Source organism: Urocitellus parryii, chromosome 11 (genome assembly GCF_045843805.1).
Source record: "Urocitellus parryii isolate mUroPar1 chromosome 11, mUroPar1.hap1, whole genome shotgun sequence".
NCBI lineage: Eukaryota > Metazoa > Chordata > Mammalia > Rodentia > Sciuridae > Urocitellus > Urocitellus parryii.
The window spans coordinates 90,610,523-90,634,297 of NC_135541.1; the positions used below are offsets into that span (position 1 = coordinate 90,610,523).

A 23,775-nucleotide genomic window follows, 5' to 3' on the forward strand; every position below is an offset into this window, starting at 1 on the left:
TTTTTGTGTTATGAATACTGTAAGGAAATTTTTCTGATGACTTATTTTTTGTTCATGTACCCCAGAATCCTTAGAGATATTAAAAAATGATTGTCTATAACATTAGAGAAAAAGGCTCGGTTTCCCTTTAAAAGTTGATCTCATTTGCTCTAATAGACCAAATTCAAATATATTCAATTGCAACATGTTCTCGTCTGCAAATCAGGACTGTTACTCACCATATGTCTAATGTCAAATATGAAAACACAAAAAAATATATAGATCTGGTTCAGAAATCCCTCTACTTGCAATCCATTAGTCAGATTAATGGGGATGACACATTAGTTCCACTGTTATACCACTCTAGTGGCAATCTTCTAAAATTAGGAACTGCCAGTCTGGGGGAAGCAGAAGAACTCTATATCATTTTAAATTTAACTTCATCCTACTCTGAAGTCATTAGAGGTGATTAAAGGAGATCTGTAGCCATTCTATTCAGCCCAGTAGTCTTAAAGTTCAAAAGGTAAAAGCACTTTTCACCATAAATAAACTGAGAGACAAAATTATTTTCAATGAAGTTTCAATTTCAGTAAAAATAAAGTAGGTAATTACATTGGCTATTATTGAGGTCACTGCTTTCATTGACCATCTGGCTTAAAAATAAAAAATAGGTATCAGAAATGAGCAGCATCCACTGCTTCCTTTTTAAAGTCCTGCAAATTCAGTTATTTCACATATTAACAATTTTTATGAAATAATTACTGAAAAAAATAGCCTGATGCTCTTTTTGAAGCTGAAAAACTCAGTGGCAGGGGGTGGGGGTTAGAAAAGAAACATGTCATGCCTTACCATTAATTATCATTGCCATATTTTCATAGTTACTGTTTTCCATATGATGGTTCATTGCATAACACTGCTGCATGCCAAAAACGAGCAGGCCAGATTTATCATTCCATTTTCTGTAGTTTTCCTATATGTGGAATCCTATTTTGTTGATTACAAATTTTATTTTCAAATAGAAACATTATTCCCTGGTAAAGAATAAAATTTAATTTTTGTCTATTTTTTTTCTACTTCCTACAATCTCAGAAGGAATCAAAAGAGTTTAAGAAATTGGATGGATGCAGTCTTAAAAGTCATTTTCAATGCATATTCTTGATTTTAGTTTTACTGTTCTCTCTTAAATCTAAAAAAATGTCATCACTGGATTTGGATAAAATATTGGTTCACACTTTGTCTTATTACCTGAAGTGTATCAAAGAGGAAAAAAGTTACAGTTCTTTGCTTTTCTTCTTTTGAAACTTTGCAAAGACTTGCAAGCATGTTGTTCAAAGAGAGAGAAATCGTATTTAATTTGATTTGAGTCTTAAACCTAGGATGACTTTATTCATATATCCTTTGTAAAAATCCAGAGATTCTGTTGTGTTTTGTTTTGTTTTCCTAACATAGAGGCCACTCGCTTCGGGTTCTGCTATTCATTCAGTCTCAAAATAGAATACATAGTTTCTGAAGATCCTATTCTCTGAGTTCATGGCTGTTGGAGAGTCTTTGAAAATACCCTTGCCTGTATACAAAGATGTCAACCTAAAAACAGGAAAGAAAAGGTGGGGGTGGGAGCAGGACAGGCTAAAAAATAAGTTTCCAAAAGAGGGGGGGGAAGTATTTTCAATTTGATGTTATTTCTATTCAGTCAAGTCAATTGGTATTATTCACAGTTAAGATTAACGATTCTTTACTGGTGGGGAGAGGACTTTGCAGCATCACCAGTAGTTTCTCCTGACAAAACACATTATGCAGTGACTCTAGTGGGAAGACAGCAGGGGAGTTTGTTAAAACACCTCTGGAATAGAGTGCTTTAGCCAGGAAGGTGGCACAAAGGAGCTGTTCAGGTGCAGGGCTTTGGAACGTGAAATCACATGTTCACCACAGCATTTTAGGAGGAAGCCAGCCTGGCACTCACAGTGCAAGTTATTTGCTTGTGGATTTTCCAGGGGGAGGATTTTAAATCACAAATCAGTATCGCCCCTTCCCAACTACCCAGATGTACACTCGGGAAGTACAAATGAATTTATGAAGTCCAAGTTACAACTGTATCTTTTTTTTTTCCTGATTTCTCTCCTTGTTCTTTTCCTTTTCTTTAGAACATTGAGAGTAAAAAACAATTTGCTCTGCCAGGAGAGAAAACCCTCTAAAAACAGTTCCCGATGCAATGAGTGTGCAGGTGCAGGCCGATTTCATCAGGAGCAATGTTTTAGATTCACAGATGGCTGGTCCTGGGTCTTGTCATAAGCTTCATGAAGCAGCTCATGCCCTAATGCCCTGCATCTAAGGCGTGCCCTGCGCACCCCTCGCAGCGCTGAGCTGACAGTTCACTGTGATGCGCTCTGGGGTCATTAGCAGCCTGGTTTACCATGGCATCGCTTCTCTGCTCTCTTCTCTGGAAGAGCTGTGCTGACTTCACCTCAGCTTTCCTTCTGAGCACTAAGAGATAATATTTTATCAGGCAGGACCGATTTTACACTTTAGAATAACTTTAGCAATTAAATCTCATAAAGAAATCTGAAAGTTTCCTGTTTGGGATATGAAATGATTTCCTCTATGGCCTATGGTTTCATATTGACTTCTTACGAATATTTATATTCCCAGCATCTTAGCTGCACTGCCAGAGAAAAAGGCAGCTCTTTGTGAAATAATAGCTGTAATTATTTGATAGGTTCTTTTTTTGACAGAAGAACATCCTTCAGCTTTCACTTTTATACCAAACTAGAAATTAGGAGGTAGCCTAGCTGTGGAAACCAATGTTGGAAACTGTCCATCCATCACAAGGAATGATCACTTCTCTGAGGGGAATTTTCTCCTGGATTGCCAAGTGCATAATATTCCCCTGGAGCAAGGCTGCATAAAACAACACTGCTGTGACACATCCTGTGATATTTAACTCTAGAAGGCCTGGCAGCCCCATGCATGGGGATGCTAATTGTGTCCTACAGATATCATTGGGTCTTAAAGCTCAGAAGGTCAAGAGAGTTTATCTACTCCTGGGGTAGAAGAGCAATTAAAATCCATCCCAGCCAGGAAAGCCTCCACAAAATCCATTATCCCTGGTCTATTTTTTAGGTCCTTAAAGGATGGATGCTGGGTAAAACAAGCTATCCAAGCCTTCACTTTGTTCAATAAATATGCATCCAACATGAGTTCTGTGCCATCTGTGGTCCTGGGAACTGAGGATACTATGGTAAAAAGATATGGACCTGCTCTAGGGGTGCTCACTACTGACCTCTTTAAGACATTTTCACCTCTTCCCACGTTCTGTTCTGGTAGAAATGAAGGAAGAAACAGTGGCAGAGACAACTGTGGACTGCATAGCCAGTGAAGGTCTTTTTAGAAAGTAACACTTCCACTGAGATTCCAGTGTTAAGGAAGAGCCCGGTATGGAAAGTTCTGGAGGAAGAACTTTTTCTTTTTTTTCTCTTGCCCTCTCTGTGTAGATGCCTTGTAAAGATGGTTCCTACCTATTTTAGAGGAGAAGAAAACAGAGAGAGGCAAAGGTAGTAGCATCCCAGGGTGTTGATGTGGGGCATAGCAATCAGGTAAAAGTGCATAGTAATTTCTCCCCACAGGTACCACTATCCTGGAACAGCTTATTTGCCTTCCTTGAGTCCTGGCTTATTTGTCTGAAAATTTATCAGGACAGCAGTACCTATCTTACAAGATTGTTAATAGGACAAAGTCAATACACAAAAAGCACTTTGAATAATGCATGGTACAGAATAAGCATTCCATAAGTTATTATTGGGATGATGATGTGACTGAATGTCCCCCCCAGGTGTGATATATACAATGACATTATCAACTTTGCTTTTCCTTTTAGTTATCTTTTATGTAGTATCTGTTTAAATATCTCCTTAAGGAGAAGAAACACCAACATTTAGGAAGTTCTTGTTACTGGCCAGATGTTTCATGTATAATTTCATCTCATATAATCCTCTCTACAATGAAAATACTTAAAATTCTATAAGTCAGCTTCTTGTAGGTTGATGTCGATTCTCATTTTCAGAACCACCTAACTAGATTAAAACACAGCATGTCTCTTTTACACACATGGAAACAAAGGCTCAAAGAGAGGTTACTTGCCATGCCAAGTTTCCACAACTAGTGAGTTTAGGATCCAAAATGTAATTTTGGGTCTGTGTGACTCCAAAGCTCCTGCTGTTTCTTCAAAACTGTGGGTAAGACAAACTATTCCCGGTCATCTCCAGTTGTCTTTTAGATCCATCATCAAACAAACCAGGAAATTAGATTTCTCCCTTCCAGTTCCCCTGTGCCAGCTCAAGTTTTCATTGTTCCTTGACTAGTTTCCAATTAAGAATGTTTTGAGCTAGAATCCTAGCCTAGTTAGCATATATTGATCATGCATTTTGATGTCATTAGGTAATCAGCCATCATCAATATGAATTCATTATGGGTTTCGTAGGAAATAAACTGATAAGGGTTGGAAATCACTGAAAATCCCTTACTTTTTCATGTGCTCATTCAATCTTTTCCCATTATTCTCACTTTATTGCTCTTGGCAATGTAGTTTAGGATCTATTGATGTTAGCATTGTAAGCTAAATCTTTATTATGTAGTTTATAACTTGGTCATAAAAATTCATTTATCTTGAAATTTTGGCATGGCTCTTCTTTACTGACTGAATTTTTGTCATAAATTTTCATCTTATTAGTTATGTAATACTAGCAAAACCGAGACACAATTTCAAATCCTGGTACCTTTGCTTTTTTTTACTTGTTCAAAGAAAGTACAATTGATGAATTTAAAATAGAAAATGAATAACCTATAATATTAATTAAAGTATTTTAGTTATGTAAGCATTGGTTTAGCAGAAGCCTAATAATTCTCATCAGAAAATTATTAAGAAACAAAATGTGCTTGTTTTTTGCAAGATTTTTTTTTTTTTTAGTTTGTTTCCGGTTCTGTATGAGACATGAACCCTGATTATGTCCTTAGGAATCACTTCCCTATATTTATTAAATTATACTCCTAACTCTTTATTCATATCATCAGTGACTCTAAATATTGGTAATAACTGAAATACAAGGAAATATAAGAATTCACTTTTAGATATATTAGCACTTTGGTGCATTTGGGAAACTTGGAATTGTCTTGAAAACATATACTTTCTTACTAGACTATAACAAAGGAATCTTCTAATATTAACTTCGTAAAAATCAAAGCCATGAGTGACAACAAGCAGAAGGCTTTAGTGTTCAATGTAAGTAGCAGCCTTGCCATGGACCCAATATCTTTTGAATTATGTGTTTCTTCCCATACTTAACACAAGCGGAAGCGTCGGCTTGTAAAAACCTCTGTTGCCTTTGTGAATCTTTTCTTTCTCTGCAATCTGTGAATTAAATACCCTGCTTTGTCTTGTTAAAGCCAAACCAGCCATAGTCTAGTCTTTTTACCAAAACATTTAAACTTTGAAGGTAGATTTGACAAACATAGAATTTATAACCTGAAACTTCAATTAGACCAAAGGAATTGCCTGACTAAACATGTCAGAGACTGTTGAAACAGATCTGAATAGGCTGGACTGAGGTTCAAAAGATTTGATGAGTAAGGGGCACTGCTTGGAGATGAGTGACTTGGACACATATAGAGTAGCTAACCCAGCAGTCACAGGCCACAGAAACCCAGGGAACAGGGGGTGAATGGAAGCAAAGAACCATAGAGCAATCAAAAGGTCTATTAGGAAAGACTGGGTTTTTAAATTTTTTTTATCCTAATTTGTTATATATGACAGAAGAATGCATTACAATTCATATTACACATATAGAGCACAATATTTCATGTCTCTGGTTGTATTCAAAGTATATTTACACCATCCGTGTCTTCATACATGTTCTTAGGGTAATGATGTCCATCTCATTCCACCATCTTTTTTACTCCCTTGACCCCTCCTTTCCCCTCCCTCCCCTTTGCCCTATGGAGAGTTCCTCTAATCTTCCTGTGCTCATCCTCCCAACCCCACTATGAATCAGCCTCCTTATATCAGAGAAAATATTCGGCATTTGGTTTTTTGGGATTGGCTAACTTCACTTATCATTATATCCTCACAACTTCATCCATTTACCTGCAAATGTCATGGATTTTATTCTCTTTTATTGCTGAGTAATATTCCATTGTGTATATGTACCACATTTTCTTTATTCATTTATTTACTGAAGGGCATTTAGGTTGGTTCCATAGTTTAGCTACTGTGAATTGTGCTGCAATAAACATTGATGTGGCTGTGTCCCTGTAGTAAGCTGTTTTTAAGTCCTTTGGGTAGAGACCGAGGAATAGGATAGCTGGGTCAAAAAGTGGTTCAATTCCCAGTTTTCCAAGGAATCTCCATACTGCTTTCCAGATTAGCTGCACCATTTTGCAGTCCCACCAGCAAGGTATGAGTGTGCCTTTTCCCCTACATCCTCGTCAACACTTATTGTTGTTTGTATGCTTAATATCTGCCATTCAGACTGGAGTGAGATGAAATGTTAGAGTAGTTTTGATTTGCATTTCTCTAATTGCTAGAGATATTGAACATTTTTTCATATATTTGTTGATTGATTGTATATCACCTTCTGAGAAGTGTCTGTTAGGTTCCTTGGCCCATTTGTTGATTGGCTTATTTGTTTTTCTGGTGCTTAGCTTTTTAAGTTCTTTATATACCCTAGAGATTAGTGCTCTATCTGATGTGTGAGGGGTAAAGATTTGCTCCCAAGATGTAGGCTCTCTATTCTCCTCACAGATTGTTTCTTTTGCTAAGAAGAAACTTTTAATTTGAGTCCATTCCATTTATTGATTCTTGATTTTAATTTTTGTGCCAAAGGAGTCTTATTAAGGAAGTTGGGGCCTAATCCCACATGATGGAGATTAGGGCCTACTTTTTATTCTATTAGACACAGGGTTTCTAGTTTTATTCCTAGGTTTTGATCCATTTTGAGTTGAGTTTTGTGCATGGTGAGAGATACGGGTTTAATTTCATTTTTTTTTTTTTGTATATGGACTTCCAGTTTTACTAACACCATTTGTTGAAGAGGCTATCTTTTCTCCAATATAGGAAAACTATCCCATTTACAATAGCCTCAAAAAAAAAAAAAACAACTTGGGAATTAACCTAACAAAAGAGGTGAAAGATCTCTACAATGAAAACTACAGAACACTAAAGAAAGAAATTACAGAAGACCTTAGAAGATGGAAATATCTCTCTTGTTCTTGGATGGGAAGAATTAATATTGTCAAAATGACCATACTACCAAAAGCATTATACAAATTCAATGTAATTCCAATCAAAATCCCAATGACATTTCTCATAGAAATATAAAAAGCAGTCATGAAATTCATCTGGAAAAATAAGAGACCCAGAGTAGCTAACCCAATCCTTAGCAGGAAGAGTGAAGCTTGAGGCATCACTATACAAGACCTTAAACTATACTATATATTACAGAGCAATAGTAACAAGAACAGCATGATTGTTGGCACCAAAATAGAAAGGTAGACCAATGGTACAGAATAGAGGACACAGAGATTAACCCACATAAAAAGACTGTTATTTTAATCAGCTTTTGCATTGGTGACCAAAAACAAAACAACAACGACAACAAAAAAAAACCTGACAAATACAACTTAAAGGAAGAAAATTAATTTGGCACTATGGTCTCCGAGGTCTATAGACAGCTGGCTCCATTGCTCTGGTCCCAAGGTAAAGCAAACATTACCATGGAAGGGCATGGTGGAGGGAAACAGCTCAGGACATGGTAACCTGGAAGCAGAGAGAGTTTTCACCAGCAACAAAATATAAATGTGAAAGGCACAGCCCTAATAACCTGTCTCCTCCAACTATACCCTATCTACCCACAGTTACCACCCCTATCAGAGGATTAATCTACTGGGGAGACTCATATCTAAATCAAAACAACTGGTTAAAAAACCAAAACTCTAGAAGATAAAACCTCATAATATGACCCATGCAGAGCAAGCAGCATATCCAATGGCAACCAAAGTATTAGAGTTGAGGATCTTAGCTTAGTTTCAGAGAACAAGCCTGCATGGTAATTTGGGGAGTGGGGTAGATGGAGAATCTGCCTTTCACCCTCTGTGCCTTTTTGATGGGGAATACATGAAGAATTCATTGTTTCTGATCCTTGGAGTAAAACAGCCTAGATGGAATCTAAACCCAACATACATATTTAGGGTAAGGTCTTGATGGATCTAAACTTTAAATGTGCTCCCTACCCACCAACAAGCACAGCTGGAACCGCCCACGAAGTAGGATAGACCCTGCCTCTCTGGATAGACTCACATGGGCATTTCTCTCCTGCTTAGCCCAACCCCACATTTCCCCCTCCTTCTCCATCTTCTTTGCCTCTCCTTCTATGCTGCTGTCTTTACAATAGAACAAACCCAAGAAGAAGTATAAAAAGGTGCTTGAAACAGTAAAGAAAATCCAGGTTATTGTGGATTAAATTCTCAGGAATGACTTATTCCTTCCAAAGCCTAGAAAATACAGAAGTTACTTGACAAATCATCACTGGGGAAAATTCTATGAGAATCTCCTGTTATGCCCCAGGGGAAAAAAAAAAGGTAAAGATACTTAGGATTTAAAGATAAAAGAGATGCCTAAAGATACAAAGATAAAAGAGGTGTCTTCCATTTCCATGGAATAAGGTTGCTAGTTGACCCCCATTGTGACAAATGCCATGCTGGTCAGCAGTTTGGACAATGATAGCCTGCTCTCATATTGCTTATATTTTAGTTGAGAAGACAAGAAATACATATGGAGAAATATTGTGATAGTTTTAGAAGAGTTCAATAATGTTTAACATTTACCAAAGGACTTCCTGTGTGGTAGACATTGTTCTATTTGAGTTATATGCATTCACTTATTTAATCTGCTGAACAGTCTCTCAGATGGACACTAGGTATTAAATTATGTGTTTTGTGAATGAAAAAAAGGCAAGTTGAATGAAGCCCACAAGGTCATCCAGCTAGTATTTAGTAGAACTAAAGCTTAAATCCAGGCTGGTCAAATTATATCTACATTTTTATCAATGTCTCCATATCTATACTATCTGCTATAAGGCTTCAAAGACAGGAAGGCATCTGCAGGCTCAGATGGTCAGAGAAGCCGCCATAGTAGTGGTTGCCTATGAACTGAACCTTGAGGATGGGTAGGAAGTTTAAGGATGGACACCTCAGGTGCAGAGTCACCAACTCAGGTGCAAGGAGGTGGTAGTGAACACACAGGAAGGCAGTATGGACAGTGGTTTGGAGTAGTAGGAGAGATGTCAATTTTAGTCCTGCCTCTGCTGCTCAGCCACTGAGAGGTTTGAGCAAGACCCACAGATCTCTTATAAGATGGAAATAATAATAACACCTCTTATGTCAGGTCATTGGAAACATTCAGGGATATGACATAGTAAAATTTCTGGCCTTTTAATTACATAACGTGTGTGAGTGCATGGACATTAGCCAGCAAAAGAAAGTTTATATTGTGGAGTAAAAGCAGATGATGGGGAGATTCCAATCACATTGCTGGGGATCCTGACTACAGGATTATCCAATTAGCAGTGGGGAGCCGCTGAAGGTTTCAAGTGAGAGAATGAGTGAGAAGTATCGTGAAAACACTTTCTGAGGAAATTCAGTCTGGCTATAGCACTTCTGTGCAATTTAATTTAGGGGCGAAAGAACAGACACAGTTGGGAAGCTATTTTAGAAGCAGAAAGGAAGCCATGGATATGGAATATGTGACTTTTTCTATATAATTTGTTTATTCATTCACTCAAAAATACTCAGATATTCATTGAGTACAGTCTGTTACCAAGAGCTGTTCTAGGCACTGCATGGCAAAGAATGGAAGAGTTGAAATCCTTATCTTCATGGAGTTTATATTCTATAGTTCCTCACTGATATCAAAGTACATAGATTCAATAAATAAGAATGAGAAACGTGAGGTAAGTGAAAATTAGAAGATACGTGGAAAGCACGTTCAGTGATTACTCTTTCAAGTCCACCCAAATCTGATCCATCCCTACTTTACCCTAACCTGCATCAAAGAGCAGTTGTAACATGTTATTACAGTCTCCCAATTATATCCAAACAAGCTTGTGGTGTTTTTTCCTTCTCATGTCTGAATCTGAAAATCCCCAAAGATACAACTTCCACACATTTCTTGCCAGACTCTGATTGGGGTCCAGGTAACTCACCTGTCTCCAGAGACACATCAGCCTTCCTCTTCCTAGGAAGAGCCTTACAAGGTCTTTCTATATACCTGCAATGACTTCATTGCCTCTTTTTACGTCATACGTTGAGTGGATTTGTTCTCTTTCTAACATCTTTTTCTTAATCAATTGAAAAAGGATTCCTCTGAATGTTAGAGAAGGAATATGTACCTCTTCCTTCCATCTCATGTTTGAAGTTCAGGTTTAGTAAAAGTTATGCTGCAGAATTATTTAACATTACTCTAAAGCTTGCCTTAATAGCCTTGTCTTCAACTTTTTCTTTAACAAGGGCTTTTGTCTGTTTTTCCTCTTCATTAAAAAAAATGAACAATCTTCTTTCCAACAGGTAAGCAATGTTTATTCATTGAAGGATTTGTAGGAGTGAAAGATTTTTTCTCAAATTGACAAATATTTTTTAAGTACCAAAAAAGATAGAAATCATTAATGATAAGAGTGAACTAGAAGACACAAGAGTATACACTCTGTGAAATTACATTATCTAAAGAGGCATAAATATATGAACTTTAATAATAAATGCTATTTCTGTGATTCTTGCAGTTTATCTTTTTTACTATAGAACTTGGGATGGTGCCTAATACTTACAAAGCATGAAATAATAATTATTGAATTGAATGATCTCTCCTGTTCACATTGCCCCTACAAAATGGCCTCTTTTACAGATTTTTTTTTAAAAAAGGAAATTCATAAATAACAGATTGCAGAGCCCCCTGTAGTGATATGGGTATTCAAACCCAGGGTTTTGAACACCACCACCATAAACTATTAAGTATTAAACTTCAAAGCTCAAATTTTGAGTGTTTCAGGAGTTTGTATATGAGAAAAGGCTGTGAGTTGTAATGGTCAGTACTGGCTTTATTGAAAAGGTCTGCTTATGACTCATCTATAATTGCAAACTCTTTGTCCTTTCTCTACCTCGCTAACATATTTTAGAAAATTTAAATATTTGGTTCCCAGCATGGTAGCAAATACATTTTTGAAAATTAGCAGTCATTTTTACTCAGAGCCAGGCATCCCTAAATGACTCCTGTCATCATTTTGCTCATTCTCTTGATTCTGTAATGTTGTTTTCCTCACCTTGAATTTATTGACACCAATTCATTCTGCCTTGACATTGGCATTAACAGGGAAATGGCTTTGTTTCATCCTGACATTATAAAATCACCTCCCAAGACTTGATTTGACATTGTCAGGAGGTGGTTTTGGTGACAGCAAGGCCACAGCAGACGAGAGTGAATTACAGTGATTCCCAAGGAAAAAAAAATCATTAAGAAAAGTTACTGCTGTGTGATTTCAGTAGCTATTTTTCATATTTAAATATCCCTGCTGTTTAAAAATCCTAAGAGGGCTTAGACCATATTTAGAATACTCCTGCCAAATATATATAGGAAAAATTGAGTCTCTAAGGAGACATTTGGCTATAGCTTGACAAACAGGAACCTCAAATTATATTTTAGCTTTACAAAGTGCTCAAAGGCATTGAAATTCTGTCTTTTAAAAAAAATCACACGTTAGAATTAATGACACAATTATCTCCTTTCAGCCAAAGACACTTGCATTTCTTAATGCTGGATATCAAAGGCCGGTGGTATTGCTCTGCCTCCCAGCCAGAATGTGGGGTGTTTTACAAATTTGTCTTCAGCGCAGTATGGGGCTGTATAGACTGTCTTTCACAATTCCATCTTTTCAAAGAGCACCAAATCCTCTTGCTTGTATTTTTCTATGTCCCCGTAGTGATCTTTCTTTTCCCTCTCACCCTCACGTGGAACAGCTCCATCTGGATTTTTCTTCAGCCTGTGTTTTACAGTTAACTTATCATTTCTCAATTTAGTTAAAAAAAAAAAAGTCACTAAGTTCCTTGAGGGCCTCAGATCCATGTCTTTTTCACCTTCGTTTACTCACAATGCCCAGATTATGACAAGATGAATAAATTTCGCTTAATAAATAATGAAAGGATTGCTTCTGATCTCTCATCTCAAAACAGTTGTCATCCTTGCTACTTCCCCTCACCTCCATTGCTTCCCCAAGTGTATATTAGATCTTTGAAGGAAAAAAAAAACTTACTGCATGTCCCCATTCTCTTCCTATTAGCGTTTTCCCTTTTAAAAAGTATGGAAACCTATGACAACTCATACTGCCACCATCGAAGTTTCTCCTTGTGCTCCTAGTGAACTTCCTCTCACATTCTCTGCCAGTGTTTCATTTCCACTTCAAGATACTACCTATGGTCAGCAGATGGCTATATCTCCTACTTCCCAGTGTTGAAAATGAGGGCATCGAGGAAAAATTCCTTCCACTGCCTACTCTCCAATCTAATAACTTTATATCTAAGAGGTTTATATCTCTGTCCACTGTCCTCCCTATCTATCTATCTGGTTAGCTATCTAACTAGCTATCTATTTATGAATAATACATGTGTGTCAACCATTCAGAAAGAGAGGGGAAAAAAGACAAATGTCATTTTATTTGTGTAATAAATATTTGCTGAGCATCTATTCAGTGCTGAAGACAGTACTGCATACTAGCGATATAAATAACCACAATGAGTAGGTTATAGATAAGGTACAGACATATATAAGGATAGCAGATTGGAATCTCAATTTGCTTGAAATAAGTTTTCTACTGGAAAAGTCATCACTTTTCCATCATTTTCTACTGGAAACGTCATCATCAGAGGTTAAAATACACACTAAGTTTGCATCAGTCTGCACTAGTTACCAATAAAATGGCCACCAACAAGCAGATGCCTTTAGCTCAGAAAATTCTGCTAGTTCTGTGGCAGTAAAGTTCATGGCATTGAAATCTCTGGCATTTTAAGGAAGTAGTGTCTATGCCCCTTGTATGATTATGAGATCATGTAAGAAAGAACCCATGCCTTCCCTGAGATGATGATTTTGGATATATAAGACAATTGGTAGCTTTATTAGAAATACATGTTAATGAAACAAATACTGATATTAGGCAAAATATGATGGCACAATTTATTTCTGTAATGAACTGCCTTTATCATTTTAGTAAAAGATATTCATTTTTTCCAGAAACAGTAATTATTTTTATTTTAATATCTTCAAAGGACTATATATTTATTCAGGTTATTTGGGAAAAGGAAAATGTATATAGATAAAAAATTTAAAATTCCTAAAATTAACTGCATTTTTGCCAGCTAGAGGTAAACACTGGTCACATTTGGTTACAATTTATCCCAGTATTTTTGCTAAAGCTCACATGCTGTTAGGTATTTGTAGAGGTACATGTCTGTACTTATAGGGATAAATATAACTGCTTCTCCTGACATAATGTCATGTACTTGGAAATGATGGTCTGTATTTGGATGTGTGCTGCCATTGTGTGTGAATATGCCTCCCATGACCACCATCTTTCACCTTGAGCTAAGAGGAAAAGTTACTTGCACCTTTTAATTAAACTAGACAAGTGCATTTTCTGATACCAAATGAGAAAATCTGTGATTTCTCAGCACTGTTTTTTATGAGCATCTTGCCTGTGTCTGTGTCTGAAGGTGTTGACCTAAATAGGATTTCAATACATCATTAATGATCACTTTGGGAAAGGTGCCCAGCCTTCGGCTTGTAGGATTCTCAGTGAATTAATTCTTTCTCAACATCAGCAGAGGCTTTATTCAGGTTGCAAAGACAAAACGTTTAGGTGTGCTTGGTAGTGTCTCTTGCCCCTCTCTAGAGTCACCTGTCACCTCTCTCACGCCTGCTCAGACACATGGGTTCCTTCAAAATGAATGGGTCTTTTTTATAATGTTGTAAGCACTGTTTCCTTTGGTTGGACAAGAGAAAGTATTACCCCCATGATAGGAGCTTGGATATTAGATAAGTAAGAATACAATGGCTGCTCCCTAGGTCAGAACCTGTTACACTTGATTATGTAGACATGCCTGACCACTCAGCTGACAACTTCTACACTATTCCTTACGGCCCTTCAGCTCTGCTCCTTTGCTTTGTTACATTGAAATACAAGTAAGCTGAATGCTGTCACATGGGAGTCATGCCACCACTACCACTGTCCCCAGAAGGATACAGATGCAGACAGGAGCATAGGATGGGAGCAGGAAATCACGGATGTCTCACGTGAGGCCTGCAGGTTTTAGTCTACTGTTTGCATATGCACCTCCCTTTCCCTCCCCTTCAACACTACAGAGTTGAAGAGCCAGCTAAGGGGCAGAGGAAGCAAGAAGGTACATGATTTCTGGCTCAGCCCCTCCCTATCACTCTAGAAATGCACCTTATGTGTGTACTCTGAGTGATACAGGAGAATGCACATTGAAGGAGAGAATAAAAATCACTTCCAAGAAAATGGGCACTGCTACTCCATGGTAACCTTGAAAGGCTCCATGGTGTACACATCAGTCGTATGCAAGTAAACTTTTAGCCAGACTCTCTGAAGATTCATAACAACAGAACATACACAGAGCTGCCTTCTAAGGAGGATTTTCACTTCTTTCCTAGCTTGGATTGGATAGTTAGTGAGAAATTCTTTATTCTGTACTCTTCCAACCCAAGAGCTTCTAGCAAGCATTAGGGATGACTAAAAAAGGAACTGAACATTAACAAAGAGTACTTAGGTTGTGATTTATATATTTTTTAGAGCACCTCCCCATAATTCATCTATTTACTGTATAAACAAAACAAGTGGTGTTGTCTCTGCTTCCGAAAGGGGCACAAAGTGATTAAGTGATTTTCCCAAGTATGCCCAACCCATTAACCAATAAAGACTGAACTTGAATACACGATCTTCCCCTAATTCTCTTTGTACCACCTCATGCTTTAGTGCAGGTGAGGGGAAAGTTATCCTGTTCCATGGGGTACCAGATAAGACAAACAGGCAAAAAAGATCATCAAAAAAAAAAAAAGAGTCATCCAAGTTGTCACCAAATAATAGAAGGAAAGTCTTGTAATTCACATCTTGACAATATTACAAAACTCTAAAAGTCATTATGTTTGATCAAAAAATGGGAGGAATTTCTAATTCTTCAACTCTATAAAGATAGGCTTTCTATTAACACTATACATCAAATAATAAGGTTCAAGAGAACTTTAGAAATACCTACTCTAAACCTTTTCTCTACTGTCATAGTTGGCACCAGATTACAAACTCCGTATGTGCAGTTACATTGCTGGTCTGACTCATCACTATATGCTCATCTTATAGAATAGTGCCTGGTTAGATGACAGATGGATGGATGCATGGATGCATGGCTGTCATAAAATAGTTTATTATATGCCCAGGTCTCACAGTGAATTTATGACCAATCAGAATTAGAATTCATGTTTTATGGCTCTTAACCAGTATGTTTTCCACTCCACCATCCCACCTCTCATAGCCAGACATAAGTGAGAAAAAAAAGGGGAGAAAGCATTTAGTGTACCTAGAATTCCCCCAAAAAAGGACCATTATATTACATTCTGTAAAGTTTCTTCCATACCCCAGGACCTAACCTGTGTGTTCCATTTTATATATCACCTCTCACAACTTAGTAAAACAGCCACAAAGACTATATAAATGGGTCATAATTTAGCTCCTGCCACCAATTCTCAAATGCCTAAATCAGACCTGAATGTAGCACACAAACCTTTGTTATTACCCTGCTTGGTGGAGTTATTCACTTTTTGACATTTCTTTGCAAAGGACAGGAACAATTTGGAACATCTTTCCCTCAGCAATCCTGGGCTTGTTTCAGGTGGTGAAGGTAGAGGTCACTTATTAATACAACCATCAAGGAAAGCTGTCATGGTAACACATCACATTGATTCCTTGACGTGCAGGAGACAAAGCCAAAAAGAGAAACTTTCAAGTCTATAAATACAGACCCAGCATTGCTCAAGCATAGCAGCTCACTGACAGGGCAAACCTAAATGCATAGCTTTGAACAAAATACAAATAGAGAAAAGAAAACTTCCCTTTGGTAATGCATGGATCATAGTGACCATCTGGGAATAAGTGACCCTTAGGTTGTAAAGAAAAAAAAAAGAAAAAAAGAATAGAACAAGTAGCAACAGTAAGTCCTAGCTGGTGCTCTCTTTGAACATATTGGGTCCATCTATAGGTCTGTTTTTTTCCAAATCTTCTAGAAAGGACTAATATGGGGAGGAGGAAGCAAGGTCTTTTAATTTAACTTCTGAAAATAAATTTCAATTTTGGAAGAGCAAATGTGTGTGACAATAAAGAAACACACACACCAAAAAAATCCAAATTAAAGAATAATTTAGCAACATTACTAAGACTCTCCTCATCCAAGATACTATAAAAAATAAATAGGAATAAAAGAGGAAGAAATGTTGCTCATTTCTGTTCGTTCTCTAAGGAAATTCTGAGTGTTTCCATGAACTCATGGCAACTGTGAGAACTAATGTATCTGCTATTGTGACTTGCTAACTGAAGCTGTGATCAGAGCTATTATAGTACCTTGCTGATCAGCCTTTCCACCAGGACTCCACCCTTCATTTTTGGCGCCATAACTGCTTAAGTATAACATTAATACTATAACCTCATCTATCAAAGGCTACAGCTTATCAGGGACCCTCTATGTGAGAGCATTTCTAATATTGCAAATCAGGGGGTTTTAGGCTATATGATGTGATATTTGATACACCATAAATAAAAGGAATCCTTTAGCAGGTAATTAAGCTACTACCAAAAAAGTATTACCTTTTACTCTAAGTGTCATATTTTACCATAACAAAAAAATTGTATCTTGCAAATAACTATTTGCATCCAATATTGGACCAAGTATTGAATAAGGAATTTAAAATGAACCTCCCTCTTTATTGAGAGAAGACAATCATAGACTGTCAATAACAATAAAGAGAGACTTTGGATAAGCCTAAAATAAATCTCATAAAATAATTGCACCTTTTCCTGTTTTACACCAACCTACATAGAAAAGCATCAAGTAAAGAGTTATGAATAAAATTTTTGTGTTGGGTAGAGAGTCCCAGTTGGATCTTCAATATACATCTGCATGCAGGATGAAATAGAGATGATTCTCAGATTGCAAATTGGTGTTTATCCTTATGCCAGCTCTATCAACTGGTAGTTGATGCCTGGGACTTTATGTTGAGGAGAACTCTGAATATAAGTACAAAGGAGTGCCATGATTAAATACATATATTTCTGTCTTAGTTCATCCTGTGTTGTTATAACATAATATCACAGATTGAGTAATTTATAATGAATAGGTATTTATAGGTTCAAAGTTCTGGAGGCTGGAAAGACCAAGGTCAAAGGGCCAGCAGCTGGAGAAGGCCTTCTTACTATATCAAAACATGGTGGAAAGAGAATGCTGAAAGCACAGAGAGAGAGAGAGAGTGCAAGAGAGATCCTTCCTTCTTGCAAACCCATTCTCATGATGCTGGCTTCTGTTCATTCATGAGGATACCTCTTAAAGGTCCCACTGCTTAATACTATTAAAACTATAACTAAATTCCATCATGAGTTTTGGAGGGGACAAACAGTTAAACCATAACAATTTCCAGTGTATGGGGGCTGGGGTGAGAGGAAAGTATAGTATAGATGGTCAACATAATTGCCATCCCCATCCTGGTTTTATTTTCTGCATGAGCTGATCTGTATTTGGAACTTTGTCATAATGTGATAGAATTCTAGAAGGTGTAATATTTAATGTTATCAGTAAAGACCTCTGCATCTATCACAGTCTTGCTTGCTCTTAGATGCTGATATTCTTCCATGTTTGGCTGCAGTCCTCATTTACTTGGTCTATAGTCTCTCAGCATGAAGTATTCTACTTCTTTTGATGTTTTGTAACAATGATTACTACCTCTGCTGCTCCACATCTGTATCTCCAGGATGAACAATTTCCTGACTGGAAAAAAGGTCAAAGGTCATTAAGGAGTTTTTGCAACTAATAGCAAAACACCTGCAGAAGAACCTAGGCCCCTCAAAGTCAATAGGTCCCCAAAAAGTTCTTTTCTTTTCAAAAGAAAAAAAAAACTCTTCCTCCTATCTATCTTCTTTCTTAATAAGTTTCTTTCTGATACATCCACATGCTTAAAACAAGAGTCATAAAATTTATCTTACCTTTTCACATAAGTTGTCTCTAAATCTGATCCTTTTTTCCTCTCCCAATTGCTCTAACCTACCCCATTCAATTTTGCTGAAAGTTTCCTTACCTCCAGTCTGTCCTCTTCTGGTCTAGCCTCTCCTTTTTCCATTTAGACCCTGATCATGACAGGTCTTGACAGATCTTCATTGCCTATTATCTAAACTCTGCAGTGTTATTACATAAAATGTTCAGAACATTTTATGGGTGCAACCTGTTACTCTCATCTCCATTTTCCTTATACACATTCAGCATTCTAGCTATAATGCAATCATGGTTCACTAATATGTTCCACATATCCCTCAGTCAGGCTCCTATTAGAAAACTGAAACCATGCTAGGTATTTCAACAGAGGAAATTTATTAAAGGAAATGGGTAGACAAGTGTCTGAGGATCTAAAAATGACAATAGGACATCTAAAATAACTTTGAGACAGTAACTGCTCACACAGGCAGAGAATTACACTCTGGGTTGAGGGATTACAGGAAGGAGGATGGGGTTTTCAAAAAGTAAAGGTTTGGACAAGAGACATCATAAACATGAGTACTGCACCTCTGGGGAGGGATAATATCTGGCTGCTGTCTGTACCTTTGAAATGATGAGCAGAGGCCCGTTGAGACTGGGGCTCAAGCCTCTGGGAAAGGGTTGCTGTTAGGCTTGTCCCAGAATTTTCAAGAGTGAAATGAAACCATTTCTGAATATAACTGAGCACCGGGAACCAAATGCTGCTGTTGTCATGAAGGGCCATTACTGGGGCAGTACTTGTTAGGAAGAGCTATCAAATAGGATCAAGGAAATGTCCTCATTCCTCCTTCCTTCTATATTCCCTCCAGCAGACACCTATAGGGTGCTGGTTTCAACATCAGAAGGGTGGATTTAGAATTCAGAGACCACTGTTTAACACCTATTAAAGCACTTTGACATCTCCTTGCGTTTACTCATACAATATCCCCATTCATATGCTCTTTCTACCTGTATCCACCTGATGCACATCTTTATTCAAATATAATTTTTATATAATCTTCCCCAATCTCTCCCAAAGCAATTATTTATACCATCATTTGAGTTCCCCTAGAAGTTTGCAAGTACTTCCTTTGAATTCTTTTTTTTTATCACATCATAATATCTCTGTTTATGTTTGTTTATTTTCCACCAAACGGTGAGCTCCTTTAGGGCAGTTAGAATTACAACCATAAAATTTAGCAGGATGCCTGGCACAAAATAGACATTGGTTGAGCTGGATGGAACTGATAAAGGCATTTTAATGAAGCTAATATTAGGCCATTTCTTATATACATATTTTATCCTCCCAACCAAGGTGATTTCCCTAAAAGCAGAGATTATGCTTTGTATGATATTTAGTACAGGTTTTAAATGCTGATATTTAATTTAAATTTCTTCATGATATTTAGTACAGGTTTTAAATGCTAAGGAAGAACTCAGTGATATTTAACCACTGATTTTATGTATTAACCAACACAAATTTGGTACAAAATGACATGAGGATGGAGCAGGGGGTTAAAAAATCCAGGTAAGAGATGTACTTAGGTTTAAGTGTGCTTCTAGTGTGTGATTTCAACACAGAAGCTGTGCATACAGTAAAGCTCTGCAGGTGTTGAACTTTAAGAGGAACATTCAATCAAGAAATGAAATGTTTTATAGTGAATTCTAAAGTAATAAATATATTCTATGTTTCATTTTATTTATTTATTTTTGGACTGGGATTGTAGTTCAGTAGTAAAGTTCTTAACACTTGCCTAACAAGTGTGAGACCCTGAGTTTGATACCCAGTATCACAGGGGAGAACAATTCTATTTATATGCTATAGAAAACATATTACCCAATCTATGAGATGATTAATCCTGGGCTACATCTGTTCCTCCAATATTTATCAAATTTCTCCCAACCATCAAAATCAACTAGTAAATGTAGGGAAGGTATTGCATTTTGACTTAATCACCAGCTTCTCAAAAAAAGAGAAAAAAATAAACCTCTGCTCAACAACTAATTTACATTCAATTCCAAGAAGAAGAAAAATTGCTTTTTTAAAAAAAGAGGAGTGATATTTAATTAACTATTGATTTCTTCTCAATTATTCAAGGCAAGCAATTATCGATATTGATGGAGCAGATATTTTCCTACATCAAGTACCCAAATGAAAGGAAGTATCCCATTCAGCAATCTGCTGCCCAGAACAAGAGCACTGAGAATCTTTAAAGGGAAACAGTTATTTGCATCTGTTTATTCCATGTTGCCCCAATTAAGTAGATAGTTCTTAAAGTGTAAGCAAAACAAAATCCTAAAACCCTATGTATGCTTTCCAGATTAACAACATCCGAAAAAACGATGACTTTTGTCAGTTTTTTCCATTGGGCTAACCACACCATACATGGAGACTTTGCTACAGATCTTGACATTTATAACTATGATTCTTAAAATATTATAATTTGGGTCTAATATTTATTATTTCTAAGCCAGCCAATGAGAGGTAGCTTATATGGTCAAAAGAACCCATGGGTCACTGCTGGTTTTTTTTTTTTTTTTTGTATCGTTCAAGAATTTAATAGTCAGTTACAAATAGTAAGTGTGGATACATTTGAAAGTTTTACCTATCATTATGCAACTGTCTTAGAGGTCACAAAGAAGCTGTTGAAGAAGGGGATCAAACAGGGTCCTATTGAGGGCACTTTGTTTTTAGCTCTGTGGTTACCCACTGCCACCTTTTGTCAGTTCATTTGCACACAGAACATTAGCATGTTTGTGAGTAAGAAGCTTCTTTTGAAGGTGACAGGACTATTGAACATGATTAAAGGACAATGCGACATTCGCTATTGAGTTATTACTTAAAGGGTTGAGATTACCTTTAAAAACCAGTCTGCAAAAAAGAAAAAAGAAAAAAAGAAAGAAAACCCAGTTTGCACTTAATAGCAACATTAGATCAGTGTGTGTGTGTGTGTGTGTGTGTGTGTGTTCACACGCGTGTGTGTATAGTTAACTCATGTGGCATCTCTGGGGAAATTTGACCATGACAGTTTGTTAAATGAAAAAAGAATGTTATAATTTATAAAAAGCTGCTTTTTCTGCTCTGCCCCCACCTGCCCCTCACCCCTCAGTCCAGAGTGGTCTATATGTTAAGTGCTTAAGCAGCATTTGTTGCTGGGAAGGGTTCTTGGCTCTTTTATTCGTTGTTGTTGTGTTAATTTCCCTGGGTTCTATTTAACATTCTGCTAAATCAGTGAAACCTTGATTATCTAAAGGAATATGAGACATAGGATTAATGAGAATAACTAGAGCTTTCAAGATATAAGAAATTATTAGAGGTAAAGTTACATGACAAAGACTGTGAATGAATTTTAGTATCAAAAAGCTTGGCTGGTTTTATTCAAACTGATTCTATTACTTGATGGATGAAATGAAATTTTGGTAATCAGGGTTTCACCATTGCATTTATTACTATTCCCAGAAAACAAGGTAACCTTGGGCTCCACTTCCCATATTTACAAGGTGATAAAAATCCTAATAGGCTGTCAGGGACAAAAGTGACTGCTCTTCCTCACACCCCTCCCATGAAACAAGCTTTCCCTCTTCCCATCTGGCTGCTGCTTGCCTGGAGCATGTACTTTCACTACATCCCCAACCCTCATCCCCATGCTTCCCCAGGGCTCTGTCGCATGTGCAGCTGCTGGAATAAGAAGTGGGGAGAATGGCCCACTCCCCAGAGGTTCTTGGTCACTTTAGCAATACTGCTTTGCATTCTAAATACCACTCATCTGGCTTCAAAGCTCTGCATTCTTGTATCCAGCACTTGTCCTTTAAAAACCCAGGAGGTCACAACAGGTCCCAGTTCCATGAAGAGAAGATAACTGCCAAACCAGGAATGTTGTATTGTTTTTGCATTCAATAGCCTGAAATGGACAATGATAATATCCAAGATTGCAGCAAAAATCTATACGAAAAGGACTAATATGATAAAAACAAAGGCAGCAAACTACATTTGTTTGGAAAATTGGAGTCACATGCTTAGTTTGTGAAGGGGAGGGGGGAGCACAAGATCGATGGAGTTTTTTAGTGTGTTTTTTTTTTCCTTTTTAAAGCTGAAAACATGATGTACCAGATGAACTTAAATTGATTCTGCCTCTTCTCCCCGCACCTCCCCCCACCCTCCCCCTCATTCTGCAGCGAATGTCTGCGACAATGAGCTCCTGCACTGCCAGAACGGGGGGACGTGCCACAACAACGTGCGCTGCCTGTGCCCGGCTGCATACACTGGCATCCTCTGCGAGAAGCTGCGGTGTGAAGAGGCGGGTAGCTGTGGCTCCGACTCCAGCCAGGGGGCGCCCCCGCAGGGTTCCCTAGCGCTGCTGCTGCTACTGCTGCTGACCGCGCTGCTGGGAACAGCCAGCCCCCTGCTGTTCTAGATGTCGCCTCCAGCCACCGGACAGGCCTGTGCCCTGGGGAAGCAAACACACCCCAAGCAAAGCATTTGCTACTAACATAGGAAACAGAAACACACCCCCCACTCAAAAACACAGCGTACAAACTAAGAAGGCCTAACTGAACTAAGCCATATTTCTCAGACGTGGACAGCACATCGGAGTCAAGACTGTTCATTTGTGACTCCAGAGGAGTTGGCAGCTGTTGATATTATCACTGCAAATCACATCGCCAGCTGCAAAGCTTACTGCGGATTGGAAAGGCTGTGACAGCCCCTCCCCCCCAACAGGAAAGACAAAAAAAAAAAAAAAAAAAAAAAACCTAAAAACATTTGCTACTCTATCGTGGTGCGCCCTCGTACTGCTCTGCCCAGTGTGTGGACCAACCAAATAGAAGCATTCTTTGCTGTCAGGTGCATTGTGGGTATAAGGAAATCTGTTACAAGCTGCCATATTGGCCTGCTTCACTCCCTGAATCCCTTCCAACCTGTGCTTTAGTGAACGTTGCTCTGTAACCCTTGTTGGTTGAAAGATTTCTTTGTCTGATGTTAGTGACGCACACGTGTAACAGCCCCCTCCAGAAGCGCAAGCCAGTCATACCCCTGTATATCTTAGCAGCACTGAGTCACCCAGTGCGAGCTCATACCCACTACACAAGAGTGGCTATAGGAGAACAGAAAGTGTATCTATCCTTTTGTATTCAAATGAAGTTATTTTTCTTGAAATACTGTAATATGTAGATTTTTTGTATTATTGCCGATTTGTGTTACCAGACAATCTGTTAATGTATCTGATTCGAATCAGCAAAGACTGACATTTTATTTTGTCCTCTTTCGTTCTGTTTTGTTTCATTGTGCAGAGATTTCTCTGTAAGGGCAACGAACGTGCTGGCATCAAAGAATATCCGTTTACATATATAACAAGTGTAATAAGATTCCACCAAAGGACATTCTAAATGTTTTCTTGTTGCTTTAACACTGGAAGATTTAAAGAATAA

General features: G+C 37.7%; 1 protein-coding gene across 6 annotated transcripts in view; it reads left to right on the forward strand.

Moving 5' to 3' along the window:
* Ntng1 (netrin G1) overlaps positions 1 to 22,763 on the forward strand; it is a 329,591-nt gene extending 306,828 nt beyond the window's left edge. For all 6 annotated transcript variants that reach the window (XM_077791396.1, XM_077791394.1, XM_077791397.1 and 3 more), the window contains one exon: positions 22,525 to 22,763. In XM_077791396.1, coding sequence (XP_077647522.1) covers positions 22,525 to 22,763 — 239 coding nt within the window. The remainder of the gene's footprint in view (positions 1 to 22,524) is intronic.
* Positions 22,764 to 23,775: the final 1,012 nt, after the last annotated feature.